Source organism: Eulemur rufifrons, chromosome 16 (genome assembly GCF_041146395.1).
Source record: "Eulemur rufifrons isolate Redbay chromosome 16, OSU_ERuf_1, whole genome shotgun sequence".
Lineage (NCBI taxonomy): Eukaryota > Metazoa > Chordata > Mammalia > Primates > Lemuridae > Eulemur > Eulemur rufifrons.
In genome coordinates this window covers 45,158,864-45,177,742 of record NC_090998.1, presented here as the reverse complement: position 1 = coordinate 45,177,742, position 18,879 = coordinate 45,158,864, and the positions used below count along the sequence as shown (strand labels likewise).

The 18,879-nt window shown below is 44.4% G+C and overlaps 1 protein-coding gene across 1 annotated transcript; it reads right to left on the bottom strand.

The window, feature by feature from the left end:
- Position 1: 1 nt before the first annotated feature.
- On the bottom strand, positions 2 to 18,064 carry MARS1 (methionyl-tRNA synthetase 1). The gene is made up of 21 exons (XM_069489538.1): positions 17,898 to 18,064; positions 16,969 to 17,059; positions 16,729 to 16,807; positions 16,517 to 16,651; positions 16,105 to 16,180; positions 15,693 to 15,865; positions 15,424 to 15,530; positions 11,580 to 11,696; positions 11,232 to 11,435; positions 10,261 to 10,462; positions 8,065 to 8,139; positions 4,171 to 4,341; positions 3,924 to 4,019; positions 3,673 to 3,790; positions 3,088 to 3,301; positions 1,756 to 1,887; positions 1,549 to 1,653; positions 1,271 to 1,457; positions 601 to 672; positions 253 to 345; positions 2 to 154 (listed from the first exon to the last, which is right to left on the bottom strand). Exons 1-21 carry the CDS (start codon positions 18,004 to 18,006, stop codon positions 8 to 10), a joined length of 2,703 nt encoding a protein of 900 aa, XP_069345639.1. The 5' UTR covers positions 18,007 to 18,064; the 3' UTR covers positions 2 to 7.
- Between the last annotated feature and the right edge of the window lie 815 nt (positions 18,065 to 18,879).

Here is an 18,879-nt window from a genome sequence, read left to right as displayed (position 1 = left end):
TTCTCTTTCACTTTTTCTTCTTGCCTTTAGAGGTTTCCAGGGGTTTCCCCTCAGCTAGTGCCAACTGTTTCTTTAGATCCAAGAGTTTGGCCACCTCTGCAGCAATCTGGTTCTTGTCTGCCTTTTGTGCTTTCAGTTCTCGGACAATGTTGCCCTAAGGGAAGGAGGGGTGGAGAGAGTAACAGTGAGACCACAAAAGGACCTATTTAGGATTCAGCTTTCCCAGTCTCCCAAAGGTCTTAGGCTTCATACTTGTTTTGTCACTTCATCCATCAACGCTTGTATCAGCTGTGGCCCAGCTGTTGTAACAGTCTCTACAACTTCTGGCTTAGGGGACACTTTGGCCTGAAGAAGAACAACAGAGTTATCACCAGTGACCATAAATATCCCCTGACCTCCAGTTTTATATAACATCTCGGGGGGACGTGATTACCTTTAACTCCAAGAACTCTTCTAGCTAAGACAGGAAAGAAAAACTATAAGTGAGGAAGCAGCAGAGCCAAAGGAAAGAGTGATAAGTGAAGACTACTTAGGTAACTAAGGAGGTGACACTGTGGCTGTTGCTGAGTGAGATGAGAGCACAGTCTTCAGCTGTCTCACCTGGCCCCCTCCAAAGCGCTGCCTCAAACTTTCAATCTGGTCATTTTCCAATTTTTGGAACAAGGGACTGACCTGTGAAAAAAGAATTCCAGAATCATTCACTGATTGTATAGTCTGTACAGAGGACCTCTCCAACTCCAATCTCTGACATTTAGGAATCCTAAATGTGTTATAGAAGAAAGTGGAGCATAACACTAAGCTAATACTAATTTCAGGAACGAATTCAGAAAAAGTGTTAGCATTCCCTATGAAAGCCCAAAGAATGAATAGGGGCAAAGATTATTTAAACTATCTAATGATGCTAGGTTGATCCACAAGTTCAGGAATGTACTTTATCATCTTGCGTCAAAGAGAAAATGGCTACCCTGTGTTCTCCCTGCCCACTGTCGGCTAACATTATGGAGACCAGTTGATCATGGTGTTTCTTCAAACATCTGTACAGTAGTTTTATGTGCCAGGTACTGGCTTTGGGCATGAAGAACAATGAGGATATACAGATATACTGGACTTGTGAACCAAGACCAAGGACTTCATATAAGAAATTTAAGAGTCCCGTGCCCAAAGTAAAGCTGGTGAGATGTTAGGTCTACTCTAACCCCACCCTAAAGGCTACATGGAAAAAGTATGAATTTTCAGAGAGGCTGGCTCTACCAACTCTCAAGAGACCTACTGTGCCAATCTGGTGTCCTGCTGGTAAGGTACACAGGAAGTCTGTGAGCAGGATACTGCAGGCTGGAGCGGGGAGCTGCAGCTGGGCCTGGATGGTGGCACTAACCGTGGGCATGTAAGGCTGGAGCATAACAGACAGCAAGGCTGCTATGTTCACTGCCAGGCCAGTCACTGTGCCTGCCCGCTGCCTGGGGAAGAAGAGGTAATAGTCAAAACCTCCAGAAGGACACAGCTGACCAGCCACCTTATTCCTATAGCCAGCCCTAGCCCTTTACCTACCTGTCAGCCTCACTGCCTTTAATCCGCTTCCAAGGCTCATTCACCTGAATGTATTGGTTGCCATGTCGAGATATGGCAAGGATACTGCGTAAGGCATCACGGATTCTGGGAAAGGATAAGGCAGGCCAAGGTATTAGGTCCTACAGGGATCAATCAATACAGAGCTCTCAAATGCCAGCAGATGAGACAGATGTGCAGGTTACTTACCGAACCTTCTCAAGCAGCTGGTGATAGTGCCGGAGCTCCAGGGTGACATGGGCCAGCAAGCGCTGATCATCAGGAGTAAGCACCATCTCGGGCACGTAGCCCCCAAAAAATTTAGACACAAACATCCCAGCTCTTAATTGGGGATAGGAAAGAAGTGAAGAAAGAAAAAGTTTTTTTTTCCTGAGATAATACCTGACTTCAGGAAATCAGTCTCCTTATAGACTTAACTTCCACAACTGTGCATTCTCTTAGGATTCCTGCCCATAACTTGTATCTCCTGGCTCCCTCAAGCTAGAAGGCAAAGGTTTACAAATTAAATCTTTTTTTTTTTTTTTTTTTTTTTTGAGATAGAGTCTTCCTCAACTGCCTGGGCTAGAGTATAGTGGCATCATCATAGCTCACTGCAACCTCAAACTCCTGGGCTCAAGCAATTTTCTCCTGCCTCAGCCTCCTGAGGAGCTATGAATACAGATGTGCACCACCAGGCCCAGCAAATTTTTACATTGTTTTTGTAGAGATGGGGTCTCACTATGTTGTTCAGGCTGGTCTCGAACTCCTGCTCAAACAATCCTCTCGCCTCTGGCTCCCAGAGTGCTAGGATCACAGGCATAGGCCAGGCACCTGGCCTTAATTCTTTATTCTGTTTCTCCTCTAAGAATCTGACTCTGTACATAAAGTTAAGCACTGTATGTTTTATTTTAAGAAGTTCATACTCAAAATGACCAAGTTGAAATTTGTGTTAATCAACTACTCTAGTAAGGACTGTTAAATGTGGTTAATGACCAAAGCTGAAAGGGTGGGTAACAGGACTGAGCTAAAGGTCCAGGACTCAGAGGGTGGAACTGAAGAATCCTAAGCCATGGAGAATATTTCTTTAGATTGCAGTAGAGCTGAGATAAGGACCAGTAACAGAATGTGAACCTAAAGTAACAAAAACTCTGAAGAATACAGCAGAAGCTTCCTACCCCTACATCAAAATAACCTCTTTTTTCAGCCAAACTTTTCAGTTATCTGCAGGTGAACTGTTTTGCTGGGAGAGACTACATCTTTAATTACATAAAGAACATTAATAAGAAAACAATTTGCAAAAATTCACTTTGTGACCAATTTTAAAAAATCACATCTCTACAGCTAACTGTTCCCTCAAGCATACATAGCCTACTACGTGCTAGGAGCAGATCCCAATGGACAGAAATCAACTTTCCATACTGTCCTTCCCATCCCTCACAGCCTCTTGCCCATTTACCAGTTCTCTCCACATTCCCATGTCCTGAGGGAGAATGAGCCCCATCCCAGCTCATCTGTTGACTCTGACCCTTTACCAAGTCCCACCTGTTGATGAAGTTGCCCAGGTTATTAAGCAGCTCAGAATTATTCTTGAGCAGCATGTCTGTCCAGGAGAAGGCACTGTCCTGGCCCTCAGGCCGAATGTATAGCAGATAGAAGCGCCAGATGTCAGCAGGGATTCCTGTGTCCTGGGCCATGTCCCCAAACACTCCTACACCTCGGCTCTTAGAGAATTTCCCATCTTCGTAGTTCAGGTACTCTGAACAGAGAATGAGAACCATCTGCTCAAATCACATCCTTCCCCTCTCTGTCCCACTGCTTCTTCTTTCCTCTCCCTTAACCCCAACTATGGGTGTCCAGAAACATTTCTCCTTGAGTAGCTCGCCTGCACAGAACTTGGGAGTTCCTTCCTAATCCATTCTGACCTTTTGTTTTCTTTGCTTACTACAAAGTTTTAGCTTTAGACTTTTGCTTTCTTCAGGTTCCTGTTTCCTTTCTCATTTTTAATTATTTCCTATTTCATCTCAACTCCTAACTTAGGACCTAGCACCTCTCCAGAATCATCTTCTAAGTACTGCCTCAACCTTCATTCCCTAGAAACACCCATCTGTAGTCTTCCAGGGTGCCTACCTGTAGCAATGAGGTGGCTGACCAAGGTATAGTTGTCCTCACTTCCTAGGGCTGAACAAGGAAACACTAGGCCATGGAAGGGAACATTGTCTTTGGCCATGAACTGATACAGGTCCACCTAGGAGATTATAGTCAGGAGAGAGATTTCCTGAAACCTCCTTCAAAGACCAAAGAAAGACCAGGCACCCAACCCTAACACCACAGCCCCCTCACGCACACCCTTCCCACAAACAAGCTAACCAACTGCTCACTTGCTCTGGGTTCTTCCACCATCTCTCCCACTGGTCTGTGTAGTTGGCTGTGATGGACAGGTAACCAATAGTGGCATCAAACCAGACATAGAATACCTGGAGAGTCAGGAGGTGGGAAACATGATAGGGACCAACCCAAAGTCTCAGACTGAAATGAGACATAACCACCAGTCTATTCTGCTAGCCCAGGGTCTCAACCCTAAGGGTGAATAATTTGAGATATAAATAAAGGTTAAAGGGTTTTTACCTTGTCCTCAAAACCTTCTAAGGGTACAGGGGTTCCCCATTTAAGGTCTCGAGTTATGCAGCGTGGTTTGAGGCCATCCCGAAGCCAAGAACGAATGATAAACCGAGCATTGGGTGTCCAGTCACTGCCAGGCAATGTCTTCCCCAACCACTCCTCCAGTCGCTTTTCTAGCTGAAATGACAGAGACAAGACAGGGCTGACTTAGGATAGTCTCATACATGGTTAGCATAAGGATAAACATGCGTAACCTTGTTGGAGTACAGTTTAGCAATACATGATTAAAATTAAAAGAATCCTGACTTTGACACAGCAATCCCACTTCTAGGAATTTATTCAACAAAAATAGTCACAAGGCCGGGCGCAGTGGCTCACGACTGTAATCCTAGCACTCTGGGAGGCCGAGGTGGGTGGATCGCTTGAGGTCAGGAGTTTGAGACCAGCCTGAGCAAGAGCAAGACCCCCGTCTCTACTAAAAAATAGAAAGAAATTAGCTGGACAACTAAAAATATACAGAAAAAATTAGCCGGGCATGGTGGTGCATGCCTGTAGTCCCAGCTACTCGGGAGGCTGAGGCAGAAGGATTGCTTGAGCCCAGGAGTTTGAGGTTGCTGTGAGCTAGGTTGACGCCACAGCACTCTAGCCTAGGCAACAGAGTGAGACTCTGCCTCAAAACAAACAAACAAACAAATAAAAAAAACAGTCACAAAAAAGCATAAATGTGTGTACACAAAGAAATGCACTGGCTGGGTACAGTGGCTCATGCCTATAATCCCAGCAATTTGGGAGGCTGAGGTGGAAGGATTGCTTGAGCCCAGGAGTTTGAGACCAGCCTAGGCAACATAGTGAAAGCCCACCTCTACAAAAAAATTTTTTAAAAAAATTAGCCAGGCATGGTGGCATGTGCCTGTAGTCCTAGCTCCTCAGGAGGCTGAGGTGGGAGGATCGCTTGAGTCCAAGCATTTGAGGTTACAGTGAGCTATGATCACACCACTACGCTCCAGCCTGGTTGTCAGAGCAAGACCCTATCTCTTAAAAAGAAGAAAGAAAGAAAGAAATGCACTGTTCATGATAGCAAAAAATTGAAACTAACTCCCACTGTTCAGATGAGTTTAAAGAAATGCAGTGTATCAATATAATCAAATATTTACAAGGCTATTAAAAAGAATTGTAGACCTGTTAAGTATTGACATGAAAAGATCTTCAAAATATATTAAATAAACCAAACTGTATATTATATGATATAATTCCATTATAAAAATTAAAAATACACATTAATAGAAGGCCAGAAAAAATTCTGAAGAAGATATGTATTAGTGCTGAGAATACATTAATCCTCAAATGGGATTATGAGGGACTTCTACCTTTTATACCATTTAGTTCTATTGCATTTTTCTTTTTCTTTCTTTCTTTTTTTTTTTCGAAATAGGGTCTCACTGTGTTGCTCAGGCTAGAGTGCAGTGGCACAATCACAGCTCACTGCAACTTCAAAATGCTGGGCTCAAGTGATCCTCCTGCTTCCACCTCCTGAGTAGCTGGGATACAGGCATGTGCCACCACACCCAGCTAATTTTTCTGTTTTTTTATAGAGATGAGGTCTTTCTTTGTTGCTCAGACTGGTCTCAAACTCCTAGCCTCAAGCAATCCTCCTACCTTGGCCTCTCAAAGTGCTAGGATTACAGGCATGAGCCACTGTGCCTGGCCTCTATCTGCAATTTTAAAAACAAGCTTATATCACGTTTATAAACAGAAAAACAAAGATAAATCTTATTTTTTAAAAAGGATGCTTTATGAGATTCATCCACATCAATACCATACTGCTGTTAATAGAAGAATGGGGTAAGCTTTTGAAGCATAGCAATACACTCTATTCGTGTGGCTATGGGGAAACAGGCACTCACACTGTTGGTGGGAATGCAAAACTTAGAATATGGCAATAAACTACTTATGTATTTACCCTTCACACAGCAAGTGATCACTTTTAAGGAATTTATCCTGAAGATAAACTTCAAACAATACAAAAATATATATGCACTGCAACATCATGTTATTGGAAACCACCTAAATATCAAACACAGGACATTGGTTGAATAAACTAGAGTACTATGCTGAGTGGAGTACTAAGTAGCCGTTAAAAACAAAGGAATGAGGATGATCTCTATGAGCTAATATGGAGTGGTTTCCATAACATTAAGTAAAAAAGGCAAAATGCAAAAGATCATATATACAGTTTGCTACCTATTAACTTATTTTAGTACTAGAACAACTACACTGAAGGGGGAACAATAATCCAAGTAAGTTTTGAACATATTATTTGACTAAACCCTCAAGTCCAGGGAAGGGGTCAGATTTGCCAACAAATGCTAAACTCTTTTTAGTAGGTTTTTTTTTTTGTAGAGGTATGGGTGAAGCAATCCTGAAATTATTGTAGGTGTATTATAGGATTGAGCAAATGAATAAATGGACTGATGCTTGTTAAGAACCAAGATACCTACTGTAGAAAAAGGAAGATACAAATATGAAATAAATAAGAGAAAGTGCAGAAGAACCCTGTGGGGATGGATTGGAATTGCAGGTGTCAGTATGAATCAAAAATAAATGCCTAACTCTTTGCTCAAAGGGCCTAGAAGCAAAGACAACTCAATAGCAATGAGCACATCTACCACCTAGATTTTGGTCTCTAATCTTGTTCCCTACTAAAATGAACCAGTGCTTTGTGGAGACATGGTTGACTTCAAGGCTCAAACAAGATGAACCTAGAGTATCTTCTAATGCCAGAAATTCAGTAAGGGCTAAAAAAATGGTAGGAGATCTCAAAAGCAAAGAATAGGCTCCCACTGGCCAATAGGGGACTTTGAATATGAATATAATTTAGGACAGAAATGAATTATAAACAATTGAAAAAAATAGGAACCCATGAATCTACAATGATAATAAATAACTAAATTACCAGCCTGAACAACATGGCGAGACCTCATCTCTATGAAAGAAAATGTTAGCCAGGTGTGGTGGCACATGCCTGTAGTCCCACCTACTCAGCAGGCTGAGGCAGAAGGATCGCTTGAGCCCAGGATTTCAAAGCTGTAGTGAGTTATGATTGTGGCAACAGAATAAGACCCTGTCTCAAAAAAAAAAAAAAAAAGGGGAAGGAAAAAGAAAAAAAAAGAATATTGGGATAATTGATGGTAGACCAGAAAAATATATCAATGTTAAATTTCCTAAAGTTGTTAACTATACTGTGGTTATACAAGTGTCTTGTTTCTTAGGAAATACACACACTGAAGTATTTAGGAATAAAGAAGATATATATGTACACATGCTGTCGGGGGAGGGTAGAAGAGAAAGAAAAAGGGAGAAAGAGAGAGAATATGCTAAAGCATATGGGGCAAAATCTTAACTGAATCTAGGTAATGGGTACATGAGGTTCTTCTGGGTAAAGAACACAGGGTTCTTTGTTCTGGCAAGTTCATTCCTGTAACTTTTTTGCGACCTTGAAATTATTTCCAAATAAAAAATATAAAAAGAAATAAAAAGGAGGCAAATCTAATGTGTAAAATTGGTCAAGATCCATTACGAAGCAAAAGAAAGCAGGTTGCAGAAAAGTGTGAATGCCATGATCCAATTTGCATTATGGAAAAAATAGACAAAAATACTTTTATAGGCACATGTCATTTCTGAATAGACATAAAGGGAAATAAGCAGTAGCAAATACTTCTGGCAAATGGGCCTGCAGCGTTCGCTTTGTGCCCTTTAATGTGTTTCATCTCTTTCTAATAGCACATATAATATTTAATGGAAATCAAAAACATTTAAGAGTGATATGCTACCGGTATTTGTGGCTGAAATAGAGGGGGCAGAAGACTCCTGAAAACTAGGTTGAGGGAAAGGCCCACTTACCTTAGGCAAGTCCAGGAACAGGTGCTGGGAGGACTTCACCACAGGGCACGATCGGCAGACTTTACACTGAGGTTTCTGTGAAGGAAAATTCGAGAAGAGGTGACCCAGAGCAGGATGATCAGGATCAGGCCTGCAGGCCAGGAGGAGCAGTCCAGACAATGGGAAGGGCATAGAGGGATAAGCTCCTCAGTATGCCATCTAGCTTAGTTTCATGTTCACACCTGGCCAACTCATCAATTACTCCTGGTCTGCTCTGAACTTGGAGACTCAAGTCTGCAGAGTATAACGTTTTCTCTATACTATCACTCCAGAGTAAAAAAAAAGCATTCTCTGAGGACAGGCTAGGTACAGAGAACTGCACTGTCCTTTGCTGTGTAAGGGGAGGAAGGAAGGATGAAAGCAAAGACATGCCCCTCTCCTTGAGGAGGTTATAACAAAGTTAGGGAGAGATGGCTTGCATACGAAAGAAGTACAGACACTTACAGAGCAAGATGTCCAGAAAGACTTAGGTGGTACAAATTGACTATACAAACACCAAAGGGTAATTGGCTAAAGGAGCAAACAGTTAGGTGGAGCTAATCAATGAAGGATTCCAAGTGAGTGTTAATCTGAGTTTCCAAAGGTCAGAAATTGTAATTCTCAGGACCTCTCTTCTGAACTCCACATGCCTACATCCAACTGCCTACCTAACAACTCTACTTGGATGTCTAATAGACATCTTAAACTTAACAAACCCAAAAAGGATCACTGCATCCTACCTGAAAGTCTGTTCTCTTAATCTTGCTCATGTTCATAGAAGGTTTTACCATCTACCCAAGCTGCTCAAGCCAAAAACTTACAAGTCATCTTTTTCTTGACCACCCCAAATTCTAGTTTATCCAGGTCTACAGAATCTACCTCCAAAATATATCTCAAGTCCTTCCATTTTTTTCCCCCCATTTCTAGTGCTACTAACCAGGTCCAAACCAATATCATCCCATTTCTGGATTCTTTTTTTTTTTTGAGGCAGAGTCTCACTCTGTTGCCCAGGCTAGAGTGCTGTGGCATCAGCCTAGCTCACAGCAGCCTCAAACTCCTGGGCTCAAGCAATCCTTCTGCCTCAGCCTCCCAAGTAGCTGGGACTACAGGCATGCACCACCATGCTCGGCTAATTTTTTCTGTATATTTTTAGTTGTCCAGCTAATTTCTTTCTATTTTTTAGTAGAGACGGGGTCTCACTCTTGCTCAGGCTGGTTTCGAACTCTTGAGCTCAAACGATCTACCTGTCTCGGCCTCCCAGAGTGCTAGGATTACAGGCGTGAGCCACCGTGTCCGGCCCCATTTCTGGATTCTAGCCCCTCCAAATCCTTCTCCATATTTTCTCTATTGCTTATCTCCCATCCATTTTCCACAGAGCAGCTTGCCATTAACTAGAATAAAATCCAAATTCCCATAATGGCCCCTGCCTATCTCTCTGACCTCATCTCAATCTACCCTTCTCACTATGTTACAGCTACATTGGCCTTTCAATTCTGCCTTTTCGGCTTTTTGCTGCCTCCTGGCCTTTGCATTTTCTTGTCCTTCTACTTACAACATTCTAAACTCCACTTCTCATGCTCCTTCTCATTCTTCAGTTAAACTCTCAGTTCAAATGTCACCTCCTCTGAGAGGCCTTCCCTAACTACCTTACTAAAACTTCCCCCAGAAGTCACTCTCTCTCACATTTTCCTGGCTGTTTATTCTGTATTTATGTTATTTCCCTGTTTAGTGTTGGTCTCCTCTCCACACTAGATAAAAGTCTATCTTGTTCTGTTACATCCCCAGCACCTAGAACTCTAACTGGCCTGTTCTAAGGACTAAAAAAATGTCAAATACATGGATGAATAAATAAATTAACCAATAAGTAAACATGGAATGGAAGACGAGAGGTACTTATTGGAGAGAAGGATCTAAACAAATGTAGATCAGGTAAGGCAAAAGCAAAGGTCAGGAAGTATAAACTCAACTTATCTATTTCTTAGCATAGTGCTAAGCACATAATAAATGCTCAATAAGTATTTTTCAAGTAAACTAAATGATGCATTGCTGAGATGGGGCAGAAAGGGCCACTAGTAAAGGTCTTGGATGCTAAAATAAAAATCCTGAATGGTATGAGACTGGAGTCCCTTAAGAATAAGGAACAACTCCTTCCAGGCTCCCATGAGACCCTCCTCTCACCTTGAGCTCAATGGCATTGATGAGCTTGCCACACTTGTCACACTGGTCACCCCGAGCCTCCTCATAGCCACAGAAAGGACACACACCCTCCACAAAGCGGTCAGCCAGGAAGCGGGCACACTGCTCACACCGCAGTTGCTCCACAGTATCTTGCAGCACAAAACCTCGTGTCAGCAACCGCTGGAAAATGTCCTGGGTTATTCTGGTGAGGTGAGCAAGGAATAGGGGAGAAACAGTCAAAGGAAGTGGCGCACCCCTCCCTCCTGCCACTCCAACCAGTGACCCAAACTCATTCACTCCAAGAGCCTAAGAAATGAGGCAGATGGCTCCTCAAGCAAAGGCTACCTATTCATCTTTTGAAACTTTGCCTGGATGAGCCCAGACTCCTCACACATATTCCCCAAGTGCCCACATAATCTCTGCCCTCAGTACTTTTAGAATTTACTTTTGTTGAATAAAGACTTATCTGTTTTGTATTCTTTGCTAACAAAAATCTCCAAAAGGATAGGACTGTGTCTGATCTTTAATATGTCCTAAATTAAGTCCAAATGCTAAACTGCAAAGCACTATCACCTAGCAGCCTATCTACTATGTGAAGTTTTTATAAGTCTTCATATCAGACAGAGGAAGAACAAGTATCTTTGTTATAAACGCACACAGGAGTGGGAGGAAATGTCTTAAGACTCTGGGGCAGCCAGAGAGGAAGGGAGGCGCTAGAGGGAAAGTAGCTACTTCCCATGAACCGAAGTCCTGTTTCTTCCCTCCCTCGGCTGCTCCCTCAGCCCCTGGTCAGATGCCTCCACACAGACTTCCCTCAATAATGCCTGGATGACTGCCCAGGGCAATACTCACATCCTAAGTTTAGGAGGAGCGTCTAGACAGCCACCCTGGCTCCTTCTGTCTCCAGTATATCCTCATTCCCCCAGTCCCGGCCTTCAACCCCCATTTCTACCTCATTAGAAGAAGCCTACTTGGTCTGCTGTGGAGTGGTGGTGCGACCAAAAATGTCAAAGGAGATGTTAAACCAGCGGTAGATGTCAGCATGGATGACATGGTATTTGTCGCAGATTTCCTGAGGGGTTAGACCCTCCTCCATGGCCTTGGTCTCTGTCGCTGTGCCATATTCATCTGTCCCACACAGATAGAGGGTGTTCCACTGGCGGAGGCGAGAGTACCTGCAAGGGACTGTGGTGATCATGACGGGAATATCTCAGCCACTCCTGGTCCCCAAGATCCCTCCAGCCCTACCCTTGAGGCATCCTATTCTCTTGAGGCCCACCCCTCCCTCAGGAGGTCTCTCCCCCAGCAGCTGGCTCCACCTGGCAAAGACGTCGGCACTGAGCACGCAACCAATGATGTTTCCAAGGTGGGGGACATTGTTGACATATGGGAGGGCACTGGTGATGAGCACATTCCTTTCCCCAGCCACAGGCAACCTATAAAGGAGGAAGAGAACAGTCCATGGGGGAGGAATAAGAGTCAAGAGGGAACAAAGTGCACAAAACACCTGGATACAGATTTGTTCTACTGTCAGAGGTTCATGCACATCTGAAGTCTTTCTTCACATGAACCCACAGGACCGTAAGATCCCCCCAGATGTGGATACAAGGCCTGCTTGCCCATAGTGGGCAAGTCTCATGTACTACTGTTAAGGGACCTCATTCCAACTCTGATTTCTGTCCCTTTAGTAAAAGGGACTAAATTCCTAAATCGTGACTGCTTCTTTTCTATTTTTCTATGAGCTCACTCTCAGGCTCAAACTTCCCAGGAATTGACAAAACTCTCGCTAGGCTCTGTCCAATCATCATCACTCTCATTACTCCCAAAAACACTTTCCTGGTGCTGACCTCTCCCCTTCTTCCCAGCTGCTATGTTACTATTACCTTAGTCACTCTAGGAAATCCACATAGCTGGTCATCCTATACACAAGTCTTACCAGGTCCTTTTGCACCCCTTGACTCTTTTCTCCCTAACCCACATCCGTCCTTTCCTCATGGCTTAACGGAAACCAGCAGGCCTCAGGTCTGCCTTCACGGCCACCTTCTGCTTCCCACTTTCCCAGGATCACTGCTAGTCATGCCATTCAACCTGCTGTCTGAAGTCACTCAATTCAGTATTCCTCTTTCAGACTCCATCACCCTTGACAGTTCAGCTGCACTCAGCCTGTATCAAGCAGCCCGTCCTAAGCATTGACACCTCACTAAGGCTCCTGTCATCTTTCCAACCATTCGCAGCCTAGAATCACTGGCTCTCCACTTCCTTCACATAAGCCTTGCCCCTTTGTCCCTGCTGCTGCTAAACCCCAATGAAATGGCCCATCTACCTCCGAGAACATTTACAGCTTATTTCTTCACAGCAGATCTCACTAATTTCTCATGTATTCATTGGCCTTCCTCCCCGTAACTGAAAACCATAATTTTCCCTGAAATCCAGCTTAGAAATCAGCTCCTTCAGGAAAACCTTCCTTCAATGACAACCAGCTTCCCACACAGTCTTTCTTGTATCCGGAGCCCCTAATCACTTTGCACCATATTGTGCAGTGCTCCTTTTGTGTTACCCAGTCACTTGTCTCTCATTATGAGTATGTGTGCTAACTACTGTGCCAGATATAGGTGAGTATGCCCTGGGTTCTGCCTTCAAGGGGGTTCCATTCTATTATATAACTGCTATGTGAGATCAATGCAATGGAGAGATAGAGTGCCAAAGGAGTTTGAAGGAAGGCAAGCATGCACTCTAAGCTAAGATTAAAAGATAGTTTGGGCCAGGAGCGGTGGCTCACGCCTGTAATCCTAGCACTCTGGGAGGCCGAGGCAGGAGGATCGTTTAAGGTCAGGAGTTTGAGACCAGCCTGAGCAAGAGCGAGACCCCATCTCTACTAAAAAATAGAAAGACTAAAAATATATAGAAACCAAACAACTAAAAATATATAGAAAAAATTAGCCGGGCATGGTGGCACATGCCTGTAGTCCCAGCTACTCGGGAAGCTGAGGCAGTAGGATTGCTTGAGCCCAGGAGTTTGAGGTTGCCATGAGCTAGGCTGACACCACAGCATTCTAGCCCGGGCAACAGAGCGAGACTCTGTCTCAAACAAAAAAAGATAGTTTGATTTGGATGAAGGGTCTTATATGCCAATTGTCTCCTTCTCCTCCACTTATGCATTTAAATGTGTTAGCCTGTATAAATACCCAAGATAGGCTATTTCCTAGTCTTTATGAACCCCCAAAGTGCTCAGTACTAGACTGAATCCACAACAGATACTCAAGAAATACTCAAAATGAGTAAATGAACAAAGGACAGATTTTCATTAATTCATTCAAATTTTATCAACATCTATTGAATGTTTGGCCCTACGCTAACACATGGGCTCCATAAAAGAAAAGAGCCCTGCCTTTAATAAGTTTACAGATTAGTGATGAAACAGACATATAATGAGATAATTACAACACAATATGACAACAGGAGCTCCCAGAAGATGAAGCCCTTAAGACTGTCTCATGTTCTATAAAGGAAGACAAGACAGAACTCTCTGGAAGAAGAGTTGTACATCAGGCAAGTAAGATGCAGGTCAGACAGAGGCATTCCAGGGAGAAGGAACAGCATGCACAAAGGTGCAGAGGTAGAGATTATATCATCAGGCCAACTCTGCTTTCCTCTCAAAACTCATCTTGACCCATTTGCCCCTTGACTGACCAGCCTCCAGCCACTGACCTCCAGCCACTGACCAGCCACTGACCTTTTATCAATTCCTTAAAAGAGCCAAACTCTCTTGCTCCTCAAATCTTTACAAATTAGGTTTCCTCTATCTGAAACTCTTTCCCCACCCTTACACCTTGCCTAACTCACTCCTACTCCTCTTTCAAGTCTTAAACATCCCTTTTTTAAAGAGACCTCTAAATTCGTTGCCTCTGATGTTTTCTCTCATACTATCCTGTTCATAAGACTTTTTAAAATTTGTAATTATGCATATTATAAATTTGTGTGACAGTTTTTTGGGTTTTTTTGGTTTTTGTTTATAAGAGACAGGGTCTTGCTCTGTCACCCAGGCTAGAGTGCAATGGCCCAATCATAGCTCACTGCAGCCTTGAACTCTTGGGCTCACGCAATGCCCCCACCTCAGCCTCCTGAGTAGCTGGAACTACAGGCATGCACCACCATGCCCACCTAAAGTTTTTTCAATACCTGTCTATCCTACTATACTCAAAGTTCCATGACAATAGAGGTCCTGTCTGCTTTGTTCCCCTCTGTGCATCTAGCTCCTGGCATACAGAGCCTGGCATGGAGTGAACACTCAAAATCTTTGTTGAATGACAACATGTCCAGAAGTATAAATACTTTCATTTTGACAGAAAAATCTGTGTACGTGTGACTATTATCTTAGTATAACAAGAGAGTGACAAAATATGATGCTGAACATGTAGACAGGAGCCAGATCGTGAAAGGCCTCGTGAACTACACAAGGGAACCCTCTGTAGAATTCTGAAAAGGAGGGTGAGATAATATGTGTAGTTTTAAGCAGTCACTCTCGTGGCAGTGGGAGTTGGGGTTGACAGGGAAAAAGCAGGTAAGATACGGTAAGGCCTGATCTAAGGTAGTAGCAGTATGGGTAGAGAGGAGGGATGGGTTCAAGGACTATTCAGGAGTTAGAATCAATGACTTGGTAATGGAATAAATAATATAGCAGGGGAAAAAGGAAGAAGTCTAGAGGACACCAAGATTTCCAGCTTAGATTTTTAGGTGGAAGGTAAGGATTGTTCAACTAAGGCAGATGAATAAGTAGAAGAAAAACAGCAGTTGGCAGGAAGGATAAAAGGTTTGTTTTGCACATGTTGAGTCTGAGATGCCTGAGGAGGTGAAGAAATCTAGGAGATAATATGGCAAATATGTCTGCAGCTCAGAACAGAGATCTGCACTGGAAAAACAGATGTAGCTACTATCAGTGGGTGAAGAGTAGCTGAAAACATAGGTGCAGACGAGATAATTGGAGTGTCCAAAGTGATAAGAGAGAACTAAAAAATAAAAAAAGAAGAAGAAGAGGTAAAACAATAAAAAGGAGAGCATGAAAAATTAAAGAGATGTCAGCAAAAGGGACCTGGCAGGCAGGTTTTGCCTCTATGAACTACTTTCACTTATAAAACCAAGCCCCACTCATCTGTCCCTACTCACACTGGATTCTGCGGGGGCCGAAGAGGGGGAAAGCTTTCCACGCCCTTCTCCCAAGCAGTTACAGCCATGGCGATCTCCTCCTCAGACAGGGTGGCCAGCTCCTCCTCCTGTGAAGATTGGATAGAATCTCTTACCAGGAAAAGAGAGCCCACAGAGTAAAGAAAAACTCTCCTTGCTCTCCAACAACTGAAAAAATTAGTTGCCATTCTCAAAGTCTGTCTCCTAGCCACCTCCCACTTCAGGTCCTGAGGCTCTGCCCTGTTCCAAACCTCAGGCTCATTGGTGACAGCTCTCCCATCAGGGGGGCTGGGCTGGGGCTGCTTTTGGAGGTAGGGCCGGAGAGCCAGGACACCCTGCTGTTTCAGCACAGTCTCTGCAGCTCGCTGACATGGCTCCTGGGTACTCAATGTCTGGAACCAGCTACGCAGAGCACTCAACTCCTCTGTGGGCATGAGAGAAAACAGAAAATCAGAAAGCCTAAAGACCTGGATTGGGCAAGCAGGAGTGGACCTCCTCCCCTCCCTTGTGGGGTTTCTCCGGTTGCTTTCTCAGTTCCCTCAGCCATCTTCTGCTATAGCTGCCCTAACAAGGTGCACCTTGAAGTAGGTCCTCAATATTCCACTGCCCATTCTTTAACCCTTACACCAAGTTTCTGGGGTTGGAGTGATATGCAGTTCTCACCAGGGAGGTAGGCTGGATCTTGGAGTAATGGGTATAGTGCTCCCCACAAAACAATGTCAGCTAGAGATTCTGTTTCCTTTGTTGGGGAAAGAAAAGGAAAAAAAGCACAGATGAGACACTCAGTTTCTTCCCAATGGCAATAATAACATCTCAAGTTTACTGAGCACTTACTAAGTGTCAGCACTGTGTTAAGCACTTTACATTACCTCACTTAGTCATCACAATAACTCAGTGACGTAGGTAGTGATATTACCCCCATTTCACAGATAAAAAAACTGAAGATTAGAGTTTAAGTGATTCGCCAAAGGTACACTGCTAGTAAGTAGCGGTGTTAGGGTTTGAACACTCTGAATACACTCTTAATCCTTATACTATAAGCCTTCCCCAAACCTCATCTCAAGGCCCAACTCACCCCAGCCAGGAAAGGCCAGTTCTGACGACTCAAGCTGTGGTCAATGTGAGTCAGAGCTCTCCGGACTGGGCCAAGAACATCTTCCCCCTTCTTGCTTTGGACCGCTAAATAGTACAGTGCAGCAGATAAAGCTGGCTAAAACACAAGGGACACTGGTCAGGATGGCCACGCAAAGCAAGGCCTGCCTGCCATCCCCCATGCCTTAGTCCCACCTGTAGCTCTGTTGCTTCCCATTCCAGCCACTGGTTGGTGAGGTCGTCTTGCTCCCAACCAGATAATAGAAAGAAGTACCTGCCCAGGGAGACAGTATCAGAAAGTGGAATTAGAGGGGCCCATTTATTTAGCCCATTTCTCACCCCACAGTCAAACAGTGGTTGTAAATAAGGCCATACAAAGGACAGCAAGGCCTGATTTGATTCAGCCACCTCCCCACACCAAGGACCAATACTAACCGGCAGATTGAACTAGTTGAGAAGAGGTAGTTGCCATTATCCAGTTGCAAAACAGGAACCTTAGGCTGGGTCAGGAACGGGACCATGCACTCTGATGCAGGAGAGGAAAATAGGTGAAAAGCAGGGAAAAGAAAAGAAATGCTTTGTCAACTTAGGACAACCTCGCATTGTTCAGGGAAAAGGGGAAGAAAAGAAAGACGAGCAGTCTCAAGCCAGAAGTTCCAGGATAGGACCACTAAAAGGGGGTGGGTCCAGAATGAACTAGAAAGGCCAGCAGGTGTTCAGCGGAGACTGCCAGCTGGAAACAACAGATGGGGACTGCAGAGAGGAGGTGGTGGTACTGGGATAGTGCTGCGACCCAGAACTAGAACAACTGAAAAACTAGGATATCATGAGAATTATCTGAGGTCTCAGTGGGAGAACAAAATTAAGAGACCTGGAAGGACTGACAAGAGAACCTCTTAAGAGTCACCCAAACAACTAGCCGGGAATGAGAAGAGGTAAACAGAAAGCAGCGTCTGTCTGTCTGTCTATCTATCTGTCTTAGTACGAAGAAAGGGATTTCCTAAGAACAACCAAAGTGTGCCTAGGGGTTGTCACGTGAGTGACTGGAGAGTGGAAGGGGTTGCCTAAAATGTGCAGAGGGAAGTCTGGCAAGGGAAAAGCGGCCTACTGGAGAGAGGCGGGTCCTGTAAGACTTAAGAAGGGAGGCTAGAGATGACGGAAGGGAATTATATTGAAGATAATTAAAGGAAGTGAACGATATCTCCAGAGGGAAAAAGGGATGGAGTGATCAAGAATAATAGGGAAGGGGTCGATGGGGGTGCGTGAAGGCCGAGGGTTTAGCGAAGACAACTGCAGAGAGTGTCTCGGGTGTTTCGGTCCCACCCCCCTCATCCACCGCCACCCAGCACCACCAGCCCGAGTACCTTCGGGGCCTACAGTGCTGATGAGCAGCTCTGCTCTGCCCCGAGCCCTCCCGGCCGCGGCCAGCACGGGTAGGTTCCCCGGGGCCCCCTCGCTCACGAACAGTCTCATTTCGCTGTGAAACCCACGCTGATGCAACCGGAACCGGCCTCCCGCCTCAGAGCCGAGCGACCGACGCGGGGCACGCCGGGAAATGGAGTTCTGTGTTAGGCCACTGCCCTCGCACCGCTCCCGGAAAGTAGACTATTTTCCCATCCTGCAACACCAGGAAACAGGAAGAGACTACCATCGAGACAGAGAGGTTGTAGGTGCGGCGCTAGAGCGGCACGTCCTTTGGTGGGCGGGCCAGAGGATTCGTTTAGGTTTAAGGGCCCTGTGCGCTTTTATCTTCTATACGCAGCTGGCTGGCGGTGGCTGAAACTGCGGCGTCATCCTGTCATTTTTGAGGATGAAGTGGCGATGTCGTGACAACAGCTACCCGCAATAGCCGACTCCCGATTCAAGTTCTTAAGGATCAGAGTTTTAGAGTCAGGAGTTACGATGAGCTTACTTTTAGTGACAAACTGGAAGTTAGCGTAGATATCCATCCCATCAACAAAAAAGAATGTGACTAAATAAATATTGATTTAACACCAGCCTGTAGCTCATATGCAGCTAGACAATCTCATCAAACAGGGAGAAGGACATCTGTAAGGAAAAGGTCAAATTGAGGGGAAGTAAGAAGGCTGAGTTTGGCAATAAGTATATATCATACAAGGAACCACCTATCTGTAATTGAGAAAGAGACCTTTCTTTTTCATCTTTATACTTCTATAATAATAATACCTAGTAGTACTCATGAGCTAGGCACTGTTCTAAGCACTTTGTATACATTAATTCATTTAATTCTCAAGAAACTGGCTGGGTGCGGTGGCTCATGCCTGTAATCCTAGCACTCTGGGAGACCGAGGCAGGAGGATTGCTTGAGCTCAGGAGTTTGAGCAA